Source organism: Sphaerodactylus townsendi, linkage group LG01 (assembly GCF_021028975.2).
Source record: "Sphaerodactylus townsendi isolate TG3544 linkage group LG01, MPM_Stown_v2.3, whole genome shotgun sequence".
In the NCBI taxonomy this organism is placed as follows: Eukaryota; Metazoa; Chordata; class Lepidosauria; order Squamata; family Sphaerodactylidae; genus Sphaerodactylus; species Sphaerodactylus townsendi.
Window position 1 is genome coordinate 67,262,602 of NC_059425.1, and position 12,666 is coordinate 67,275,267.

Here is a 12,666-nt window from a genome sequence, read left to right on the forward strand (position 1 = left end):
ATATCTGTGCGGAAGTAGCCTAAATAACCTGAGCTGAATTGGATGGATCTATCATGTTGCAACAGAAGGCGGCATTGGTGTCAGAAGAACAGATTTATCAGACCTAACGACTGGGTATATATTATTTAATACATATCTAAGCATTTTCAAATACAAAAAGTATTTTAAAAACTAGCATTTTAATAACACATATTAATGCATGACGTTATGTAGTGGTTAGAGCATGGAACCAGGATCAGAGAAGCTCAGAGAAGCTCCATTTAACCATAAACCTCAATGGATAACTTTGACCAGTTGCTGCCAATTCTTCCTTTCAGCTACAGTCACCATGTCACATACCATGCCATTCTCAGTAATCTTCCCCCACAAACACACACAGAGCCAAAGGGCCAGAAAGGGATCCAGGGGAAAGTAAGCGGTGAGAATGATTCCTTCCATGAACTCTGTACTATTCACTGTTCAGAACAGTGTTATGTGCACCCCTCTTCAGGCAGCAAGACCTCACATTTACCCAGGCTTGTTTCCTTTGCGGGGGAAAAAGAAAGCACTGGACTTAGAAGTATTTGCTTTATTTACAAAAGCAGGTACAGCACAGGTGGAGGCACAGAGGGCAGCTGATCAACTGTGTCGCATCAGATCGGCAGAAACAGATATCTTGCATCCCTACAGTACCTCAGCTATTCCCTGTGACATGAACTAAGACATGGTCAAAGAGCTCTTTAGTTGTTTCCTTCCACTGTGAATGGCCGTCAACAGAAGCTCTGTCATGATCTTCCTTTTGCCTCACAACTGTTTATTTTATTTGCCTGTTTCCCTCTTGGCATATCATCTGGCAAAGACATGCTTCTTAAAAAATCATTTGCTATGGTAATACAAATATAGAGGTTGGGGAGAAGGAAATGCAGAGAAGGAACTGAGGACACAGCAACAGCACTGGTGTCCATAGTGACATTGCCTACCACCCACCAGTTTTGCACAGTAGCAAACTAGCCCAGCTTAAACTGCACAGATCCTGAATTCTTCTTGGTTGGCTGTTGGCATGTTAATGAGGCCTAACCTTGGTTTGTTATGTGAGAATAGTGGAACATCAAAAGAAACTGATAGACAAAGAAGAGGAACTAAACCATTACTTTTTAATAGTTCGAGTCTACCACCTTGAACATATATACAACATCCAAGATTTTCCCCAGTGTTACTATTTCAAAGTTTTTTTCCAAATTCTTCCAAAGCCTCCAACTTTCTGTGTATACCATAGAATGTGAAAGATGTTCTTGTTCTCCTTAATATTTTAGACTGAGTTCCTGGGAGTTTCAGAATCATTGCAGGACAACGCTGCTGCTGTTGTAAGAAAAAAACAGAATTCCAGATGCTCTAAACCCCTTCACCACATCAACAAAGAAAGCTCGGTCAGGATACTTTGTGGTGATTTGAGTGAAGTAGGATCAGAAAACAGCACCCTTAGGATACTGAGAAAAAACAACATTTTCAGAACCACAAGCCCTTCTCATTTCCATTCGCTTTTCCACTCTACCATAAGAACATAAGAAAATAAGAAAGAGCCTGCTGGATCAGACCAGAGTCCACCTAGTCCAGCACTCTGCGACTCGCAGTGGCCCACCAGGTGCCTTTGGGAGCTCACATGCAGGAGGTGAAAGCAATGGCCTTCTGCGGCTGTTGCTCCCAAGCACCTGGTCTGCTAAGGCATTTGCAACCTCAGATCAAGGAGGATCAAGATTGGTAGCCATAAATCGACTTCTCCTCATAAATCTGTCCAAGCCCCTTTTAAAGCTATCCAGGTTAGTGGCCATCACCACCTCCTGTGGCAGCATATTCCAAACACCAATCACATGTTGCGTGAAGAAGTGTTTCCTTTTATTAGTCCTAATTCTTCCCCCCAGCATTTTCAATGAATGCCCCCTGGTTCTAGTGTGAGAAAGAGAGAAAAATTTCTCTGTCAACATTTTCTACCTTATGCATAATTTTATAGACTTCAATCATGTCCCCCTCAGACGTCTCCTCTCCAAACTAAAGAGTCCCAAACGCTGCAGCCTCTCCTCTTAAGGAAGGTGCTCCAGTCCCTCAATCATCCTCGTTGCCCTTCTCTGCACTTTTTCTATCTCTTCAATATCCTTTTTGAGATGTGGCGACCAGAACTGAACACAGTACTCCAAGTGCGGTCGCACTACTGCTTTATATAAGGGCATGACAATCTTTGCAGTTTTATTATCAACTCCTTTCCTAATTATCCCCAGCATAGAGTTTGCCTTTTTCACAGCTGCCATGCATTGAGTTGACATTCCCATGGAACTATCAACTAAGACACCCAAATCCCTTTCCTGGTCTGTGACTGATAGCACAGACCCCTGTAGCGTGTATGTGAAGTTTGGATTTTTTGCCCCTATGTGCATCACTTTACATTTTGCTACATTGAACTGCATTTGCCATTTCTTAGCCCACTCACCTAATTTATCAAGATCCACTTGGAGCTCTTCACAATCCTTTGCGGTTCTCACCACCTTTCATAATTTGGTATCATCCGCAAACTTGGCCACCACGCTACCCACCCCTACTTCCAGGTCATTTATGAGTAGGTTAAAGAGCACTGGTCCCAAAACTGATCCTTGGGAGACACCACTCCCTACATCTCTCCATTGTGAGAACTTCCCATTTACACCCACTCTTTGCTTCCTGTTTCTCAACCAGTTTTTAATCCATAGGAGGACTTCCCCTCTTATTCCTTCATTGCTGAGTTTTCTCAATAGTCTCTGGTGAGGAACTTTGTCAAAAGCCTTTTGGAAATCCAAGTAGACAATGTCCATTGGTTCCCCCTTATCCACATGCCTGTTTACACCCCCTCTGTCCGCAGTCTGGGGGTCCACCTGGATTCGTCTCTTTCAATGGAGACCCAGGTGGCCCTTGTAACCGGACTGCATTTTTCCACTCTTCGGCAGGCCGGCTGGCCCCTTCCTCTCAGGCAGACCTGGCCACTGTGATAAATGCAGCGGTCACCAGGCTTGACTGGCTTCGGCTCACAGCGGGCCTTCCCTTGCGCCCTGATTAGGAAGCTGAAACTGGTCAACATGCAGCGGTAGCGTTTGCTCACAGAAACCTTCTGTGATCATATTCAGCCTGTGCTGCGCCAGCTGCACTGGCTTCCAGTGGAATTCAGGAATCATCTTCAAGGTGTGGGTTTTAACCTTTAAAAGGCCTTCTGTGACCTGGGACCCTCGTATCTGAGAACGCATTACCCCATATGCCCTACTCGGCCTCTCGCGATCAGCAGAGCCAATTTACTGGTTCCTGGCCCTGATGTCGCGGCTGGCCTCCACCGCGGGCCAGGACCTTTCACGGCCTAGCCCCAGCCTGGTCGGAACACTCTTCCTCCAGCTGTCGAGGCCCTGAGGGACCTTGATGAGTTCGCGGGGCCTGTAAGACCGAGTTGTTCCACGAGACGCTGGAGTGTCCGATGCGGCTGGTGGCCCCTTCCCCTCCCCTCTCCTTCCCCTGCATCTTCTTTATGCCATCTGTTGCGCCTATTATCCTCCCAGGAACCTGACCCCTCCTTTTCTTTTTTACTGGGGTGATCCTATAGAATTGAATAGCCCATAATGGGGCACCTATTATGATGCTAACGCTGTTTTTTAAGTGGTTTTTAATGGTTTTGCGAGTATTATGTTATTTGTTGCTCGATTTAATTAATTGTATATGTGAGATGTTGTTCACGTAGAATTGGGATAGGTAGGTTTACTCATCAACAATCAATAAATAAATAAATAAATAAATAAATAAATAAATAAATAAATAAATAAATAAATAAATAAATAAATAAATAAATAAATAAATAAATAAATAAAGAACTCTAGTAAGTTTGTAAGACAGGATTTGCCTCTGCAAAAGCCATGCTGACTCTTTCTCAGCAGGTCTTGCTTTTCTACATGTTTTATAATTTTATCTTTAATGATAGATTCTACTAATTTACCAGGAACAGATGTCAAACTGACTGGCCTGTAATTTCCCGGGTCCCCCTAGATCCTTTCTTAAAGATTGGTGTGACATTGGCCATCTTCCAGTCTTCAGGGATGGAGCCTGATTTCAGGGATAAGTTGCATATTAAAGTGAGAAGATCAGCAATTTCATGCTTGAGCTCTTTAAGAACTCTTGGGTGAATGCAATCTGGGCCAGGGGATTTGGTAGCATTTAGTTTATCAATGGCTGCCAGAACTTCTTCCTTAACTACCACTATCTTCACTAGTTCCTTAGATTTGCCTCCTAAGAAGCATGGTTCAGGTGCAGGAATTTTCCTCACCTCCTCTTGGATGAAGACAGATGCAAAGAATTCATTCAGTTTCTCTGCAATCTCCCTGTCATCTTTCAGCACACCCTTTGTTCCTTTGTCATCTAACGGACCTACCGCTTCCCTAGCTGGCTTCCTACTTTTGATATACTTGAAGAACTGTTTGTTACCCTCTTGGGAATTCCTTCTCTAGGTATTCTAGCAGCGGCTTGATGAAGCCATCTCAAGCCAATTTGTTTGGCCTGATGAAATGAGCCACTTGATAGTGAAAATCACTTATCACACAAAAGGTCACACCAAAAGTAAACAACATGTGGTTGAACCATACCTCAGAACTTTTTCAAAATGGTCACATAAGGCCAGTGATCACAGTCACTTCTGAAAGATAACATCACTATAAAGTGACTTCCCACAGGAATGGCTGGTGCCATAATGTCCTTTAATGTAAAATCAAAAGCTATTAATCCAAACCTTACATCTCTCAAAGTGATACACTGAGTGTTTATGTGGCTATTGCTGTCATTTGATAAAAGCAGCAGCTACCATATTGTCACAGTTGTCAAGACATGATAACTTTTGATTGTACCTTGTAAGTGCCATGTCACAAACATTTCTTATATCAAAAACAGGTAAAAATTATGTTCAGTTGTAAGAATCAGGCCTTAATCCAGTCCCTGGTTCCTGCATATATGTGATTTTGTTATTCTGTCTACAAAGAGTACAGCCTGTTGTGCAACCTCCATCTGACTCCACCAGTTCGACTAACCTGGCCTTATACCAAAAGCTCACTCGAATGCCTTGCCAGAAGGATTAATCTCGAGTCTCTCTGTCCAGACGGCACCACTTCAGATTACTGATTGTGAATGACATGACTAAATGCTTGTCCAGACCAACAAAATTCTCTGCATGTAATATATTAGATGGTTTTTCTCCTTCCTAATGTTTCGTTTTCTGCATGGAGGGAATACTTTTTATGGAGCAGCATTCAGATAGGGCAGCCCACACCTGCAATCCAAAGCGATCCCACTCTAATAAAGGTTCATTACAACAGAACCAGGTCTGGAGAATGAAACAGATTTTGAGGTTTCCTGGAAGGTGAATCTGGAGCTCATCATTGTCTCAGGATTAAATCCTTGCCTTTGATCATACCAGTAATTTTGGCTCTTGACTCATTCAAGCCTTATACATTTGTTGTCTCACAACTTGGTTATTAAGGCCAGGCCAGCTGGCTTTCCCCTTCTTCACTCCCTAAAATATGTAGCCGTGCTGGTGAAAGAAGCAGGGTCCTGCAATTTGTGAAGGTGTTGTAATGCAACATCTGCACACATAGAAAGAAGGCCAGGCTTCTGGGAGGAAACCCAATGCTCACACAATCCATAAGCAAATACACACAGATACACCCACACACCCTATTGCACAAGTATAATCCATAATGGTGGATCAAGTTGCCCATTGTGCAAGCTCCATCTCAGCCATCTTCCTCCCCCCCCCCACACACACACCTTTTGACACATGTGTATTACATAAATAAACTGATCCTTTTATACAGATAAAAATTATAATGGTATATACAATTCTTTTTTAAAAAAATAATCTAAGTCTGTAGGACATAAAAGTTTAGGAAATTAAACCTTTGAAAAATATGATTTAATTCTACAGCAAAATATATTATATACACTTTTCAAAGTAGATTATTACTATAAACTGTCCATAGTGTGTTATTACACTGAAAAGAGCACAGTTAAATGAGGACAAACTCTGCATCATTGTTTACCGCCACATTTCTCTTCTTCTGTTGAAGTGTAAATAGTTCTAGAAACCATCATTGGAGTTCCAAGTTGAGAAGGTCCTGGAGATTTTTGATCACATGTTGAGATTGGTTGGAAGCATATTCCTCCAGTCTGGGTCCCATTTGCTTGTGCAGGCTCTTTGTGAGTTTAGCAACCACAGTTCTGACATTCCCACTCTTTCCTGGTAGCACTCCATTGCCAATCATGTTGCTCAGGAAGTACCAAAGAACAGGTAGGACATGACGTTCCACAGCCTGAAGTTTCCATGGGTAAACCAATGTCACAAGAACTGCAAGGCAGAAAAGAAAAGGCCTTTACACATTCAAAGTGTCTGCCATGCCATCAGTTTAGAGATGTTTGTTACACGATGCTCCGTGTCTACACAAACAAATGTTTCAGCCACATACCCTTCATTTTATTTCCTACGCTATTTGATAACTAAATAAAGCCACTGGGAAAAGTCATCAGGAGATATAGGCTCCGATGTCACCAATATGTGGATGATATCCAGCTCTATCTTTTTCTTCTATCATACTCTGAGGATGCAGCTGATGTTTAGAACTGATGCTTGGAGTCTGTAATAACCTGGATGTGGGTGAACAAGTAGAAACTTTATCCTGATGAGACAGAGAAACACAGATCAGGGACTTCAGATCTCCTGTGTTAGTTGGGGTTATATACCCCATGAAAAGCCAGGTTTGCAGGTTGGGAGCGCTGTTGACACAGCAGTCACCTTAGAAAACCAGGTGCTGTGGCTCAGAGTAGATTTGGTATCAGCTTTATTCAGCTTTATTCAGTTAGAAAAACCCAAACCCGAAATTTTCTGATCATTTTTATCGGAGTTCATGCCTAATCCCAACTGGTTGTCTATCAACAGGTAGAGCTGGGTGTCATCCACATGTTGATGACAAGCCAGCCCCAAACTCCTGACTAATTGGGCAAATATAAGCATTTAAAAATATTGGAGTTAGGACCAATGTAACCCCCATGCCCAGAATGGGTTGGCCCAGAATGGGTTGACCCAGTAAGGGGGTGGAGACTTCAATTTAACAGAAAGGCTTGCAAGAGCTCTTTTGCAGAAGAACAAGGCTACCAGACTCGGACCTTGATTTCTATAAGCCCTTAACACCTTGTTAAGGGTTTTCTTTTGTGGTTGTAATGGGTGAGAGTTCTCCTGGAGACCTTCATCATGTTGCAACCTGTTAATCAAGCCCTTAAGGTCTCCAGGAGCCAGCCAACTTGCAAAGAAGATTTGGACTTGGCAATATCAGTAGACTGTAAATAGAAGGACTTGAAATGCAACCTGAACAGGACCTTGAATTGTAACGTTAAATGTTGATGTTTTAAAAGTGTTAATTGTAAAGAAAAGTAAACCATTTTGTTGTTTAAAAATTGTTGTTGCAACTCATTCCAAGTACTGCCCCACAGAACCCACAAGCTGAGGTTACACCAACCCTTGCAGCACCCCACATAGAAGGGGGAGAGAGGATGACACTTTTCCACCCCAGTACAACTTTTTATCCCCAAACCTGGAGAAAAGAGGAAAGCCACTGTAAAGTAATCCTTTGAAAGTCCAAGACCAGTGAGGTAATTTAATAGCTCATGAGGCACCATATTGAATGCTGCTGAAAGATCAAGTAAAATCAGCAGTGCAGACCCACCTGAATCCAGTTGTTGGCAGAAATCATCTGTGAGGATCACCAGGCCGGAAGCCTAACGGGAAAGGGTCAAAAGCTGATGGAATTTCTGGAGTTGCTCAGCCACAACTCTCTCCACTACCTTACCCAGAAATGGAAAATTTGAGACCGGATGATAGCTGGCCAGGTCAGCTGGCCCCAAATATGGATTAAGAAGGGATATCTCCTTAAGTGACCTGGAGAAAACTCCCTTAGAGAAGGAGCAATTGACAGTATTTCTAAGAACCATTTTGGCTTTTTTTGTTTACATAATACAGGGGGGAAAGCATTTCAGGAGAAAATGGTCCTTTTGTCCACTCTTCTCCCCACCCCAGCTTTTACTTTCAGTTTGTGAGCAGCTTGCGCCAACTATTTTCTGCCATTTCAGGCTTCTCTGTGCCGCCTGCCATTTGCAGAAGGTTCTCTGCTGCTCTGATTGCAGCTGATTGCATCTGATTGCATCCGCCTACCATTTTCCTGTGTAAAGTACACAGATAAAGTTAATTTTGACTGCCAATTCTGGGCATGTGTCATTTTCCCACTTTTTGTTTGTTTTCAATGAGGTGTCTTTGAAGTTACGAAGTCACAATACGAAAATCAGCTGCAATGCTCATATATGTCTTTATAGCTTCAAAGACACTTTATTAAATTAAAAGAAGAAACAACAACACATGCATGGAATTGGCAGTCCAAACTAACTTTATTCATGTATTTTATGCAGGGAAATGGTGGGCAGCTGAATTGCAAGTAGAGTAAACCTCTGTGGGAACCTTCTGCAGATAACGAGTGGCATGAAGGAACCTGAAGCAGCAGAAAATGGTGGGCATGAGCTGCTCACAAACTGAAAGTAAGAGCTGTAACAAGCCAGGCAGGAAAAATAAAATGTTTCCTGCTCTCTGCACAGCAAGCAGGAAACATTGTCAAAGTGACTTCAGGAAAAAAGTTGCTAGTTAAACATTTTTGGAAAAGTCAATTTTTCACAAAAATAAAACATTTTCCAAATGTTTTTTTTTTGGGGGGGGGGGACTGGGAAGAATTCCACCCCAAAGTGCTTTTTAATTTATGTTGTATGGAATGGACCTATGTGAGTCAGTTGAAGAAGTCCAAAATTGGACCCGATGACAGTCAGGAACCTATAGATCATTTACTGTTTCAATATTGGTTTGGAGATCATGGCAAAGAGAAAAGACTTTATCCATGAAGAATTTCAAAGACCTCAAGGCTCCAAGACAAATTCCTACTATTTTGTGACTCCCCGGGTAAGCAGTCAGTGTCTGAACCACCCTAAATGACTGAGCCTGGCAAGAGCTAAGAGACTCAATGAAGGTGGAAAAATATACCTTTTCTTGCTGCCTTTACTGTCATCTCATAGGTTTTCATAAACACTCTACATAAGATGTTCTTAGGCCCTCATTGCAAGTACATCACCAAAGTCACTCTAGCTGTCTAAGCTCCTGCTTTGTATGGTCAGATCCTTTGTATACCAGGGAGAGGTGTATGGGTGGGAGCACAGAAAAGATAGGGGAGCAATTTGGTCAGTAGCTGTAATGGCAGGTGAGTCACTATTGGTAACGCAACCAAGTGCTTCTGGGTTTGGTCAGTAAATTCACATCATTTTTAAAAAAAGAAAGTGAAGCTTTGTTAAAGAAAATTAAGACGATGTTTAAACTTCAAAAAAGGTCTACAGGCTTGGCAATGATTGGGGAGATAATCTCGCTAAGGGCCACGCTTTCCTCCTCCCACATCCAGGTCTCGGTCCCACATTACAGGGTCACCTCTTTAATATAGTCAAGAATAGTTTATGTTTTATTTTAATAGACCCGGCATTGCATAGCATCAGTGACAGTGAAGGGATGTCACTCAAAACTCGACAGCCATCATGCCTTGGGATAGGACAGCAATTAGAAGGACACTGAACAAAACCATATCTCCATGTCTTTGTCTGAACCATACCATGTCCTTCTCCATTGCCATACCTCTCATTCCCCCACCCCCCAATAATGGAATATCTAACCCCCACCCCAGTCACACCATGCTGGAGAAATGCACCCCTACAAGTTTGATCTGATGATGTTTATCTCCTGATAGTTTTCTTGCTTAATGGCTTCTGGTGCCTTTGAATTTTGTTTGTTATCAATTGTTGTTGCCTTTTTTAAAAATTTTACTGTAAACTGCTTTAGGAGATTTGCTGAAAGGTAGGTTCTGCATTTTTAAACTAAATGAATAAATAGATTAAAATGTTTTTATTTGTTAATTACATTGCAATTATTCCCTAGAGATAAACAAGCTCACACTGAGAAATACAAGTAAAAGCAATTTCCTATTTGTTTACCACACTACACAAGGAAATAAATGTGATAAAGTGCTACTTAGTTAAATAAATGGCTGCACTGAATGCTCTTCCATTCTGACTTCGAAGAGGAAAGAAACAGCTTCACAGGACATAAAAAGTGGGAATGTTATTCAACTGTAGCGGAATAAACGGAGCCTCCTCCATAGAAGCCTGAGAGCCATGAATTAACTCCCTAATAAAACTTGCAAAAGCACATCTTTTCTAGTGTTTACTAACTTTGCTGGGTTATTAATACTGGTACAGTACTGTTAATATTACTGCTGGGGTTTTTGAGATTTGACTGCTGTTTTGTCTTGGGTTGTAATATAAGGATAACAATTCAATCTTACAGTGTTGTAAGCATTCCACGGATGCTGCATGCGAAGGGCTTTGCGGCTGCCGTTTACGATGCCGATCGCCGGTATGGCTGTGAAATGACGGTGATAAACAAGGTCGATACATATTGCTGACTATGATAGTGATATGTAAAAATGTCTTGCTAAGCTATTTTTAATAAACAGCATTGCCACTGCATTAATAATATGGTTGTGATTTACTTTCTGATATATTTTATATACCACATGATGAAAAGGTTACGGACTGTGAACTATTCTACTGTGCACAGTTTGCATTTTCCGTTTGCTGTAAGTAGGATCCAACTATATAAATCTTGTATGATTCAATGCATCACATTAATGCATAAGTTTTGTTTCAGTTCTGTTTCAGATTTCTGGTTGGTTTCAGATTTCTGCAGCCCAAATCTTATTGCATTTATTGGATGCCCCCTCCTGTTATTGTACTGATTTACTCTATGTAACCTACCTTGAGTACCAGTGAAAAGAGTGGACAATAAATTAATTTTATAAACATTTAAGGCTAAAAAAAACCCAGGTTATTTAAACAACATGGTAAGATATTTCTACTTATTATTATTAATAGTATGTATGGGCAAACTCAACAACTGCCCAAACACATGCATTCTCTGTTGCAGCCCCCCCCACCCCCCCACCCCCAAAAATATGGAATGGCCCATCTGATGAGGTCAGGAAGACTCCTTCTCCTGGCTTTCTACAAACTAGGCAAAACTGAAGGGCTTTTTTAATGGAAACAAAAGAGTTTAGAATGATGCTTTGGTAAAGGAATAGGGACTGTAGACTATACTACTGGGTAGAGCACATATTAACTCTACATTTCTCCCCCACTCACTAAAGTGCATCCAAGAAATAATAAAGAAATGTAAGTGTATCTTACTATGCAATTTCTATATTGTTTAATGTGTCATGCTTATACTTTGTTTCATCTCTGTTTCAGATTTTGCACTGTTTATTGATGGCCTAACATGTTAACTGTTTTCTCTTACGCTGTGGAATCCACCTTGCATCTCAGTGAGGAAGGCAGACTATAAATTTTAGACCATATATAATGTACATAATAAATAGATATAGCAACAACATGTTTTACGCAAGGAGCATTTTTAAGGAAAATAATTAATTATAGTTTGGCTTCTTGGACCATGGTCTGCGGTTTCATGAAGAGGGACTACTGGCAAGGGATGCGTTATACCTCACGGCTGTAGGGAAGAGCATTTTTGCTACGAGATTGACAGACCTTAACAGGAGGGCTTTAAACTGAATGAAGTGGGGGAGGGAGACAATACTCAAGTAGGAAGGAGTTCACCTAGTACTAGAGAGATTAGGCTGAAAGTTATAGAGAGAAACCCAGCGGTGAGGGGGATAAAACCTTAAATAAGCACCCACGAGGCATGAACCACAGCCTTAGATGTCTCTACACTAATGTATAAAGTATGGGTAATAAACAGTATGAACTGGAACTCTTAATACAACATAATAAATATTATATAATAGGCATCATTGAAACCTGGTGGGATGAATCTCATAACTGGAATGTAATAATTTAGGGGTACAACTATTCCAAAGAAATAGATCAATTACGAAAGGCAGGGGAGTAGCCCTATATGTCAGGGATAATTACACCTGTGTGCAGGTCCATGACTTAAATCCTGGGAGTCCTAGTAGACCACAAACTGAACATGAGTCAGCAGTGTGATATGGCAGCCAAGAAAGCCAATGCAATTCTGGGATGCATCAATAAGAGTATAGTGTCTAGATCGAGGGAAGTAATTGTACCACTCCACTCTGCATGGGTCAGACCTAACCTAAAGTACTGTGTTCAGTTCTGGAAACCACAATTTAAGAAGGATATTGACAAGTTGGAACGTGTCCAGAGTAGGGCAACCAAAATTGTAATAGGTCTGGAATCCATGCCCTACAAAGAGAGACTTGTGAGAACTGGGGATGTTTAGTCTGGAGAAGTGAAGGTTAAAGGGGGACATGATAGCTACATTTAAATATTTGAAGGGATGTCATGTCGAAGATGGAGAATGCTTATTTTCTGCTGCCTCAGAGACTAGGACACAAAGTAATGGATTCAAGGTGAAGTAAAAGAGATTCCACCTAAACATTAGGAAGAACTTTCTGACTGTCAGGGTTGTGCGACAGTGGAATTCACTGCCTCAGAGAGTGGTGGAGTCTCCTTCTTTGGAGTTTTTAAAGA

The 12,666-nt window shown here is 41.5% G+C and overlaps 1 protein-coding gene across 1 annotated transcript in view; it reads right to left on the reverse strand.

Annotated features, from left to right (window-relative positions):
• Positions 1-1,116: 1,116 nt before the first annotated feature.
• Positions 1,117-12,666, reverse strand: part of TOGARAM2 (TOG array regulator of axonemal microtubules 2) — a 77,673-nt gene continuing 66,123 nt past the window's right edge. Inside the window, exons 19-20 of the mRNA XM_048512152.1 lie at positions 4,455-6,373; positions 1,117-1,527 (exon numbers count right to left, since the gene is read on the reverse strand). Of these exons, the coding sequence (XP_048368109.1) occupies positions 6,117-6,373 (257 nt within the window). The 3' untranslated portion in view covers positions 1,117-1,527; positions 4,455-6,116. The remainder of the gene's footprint in view (positions 1,528-4,454; positions 6,374-12,666) is intronic.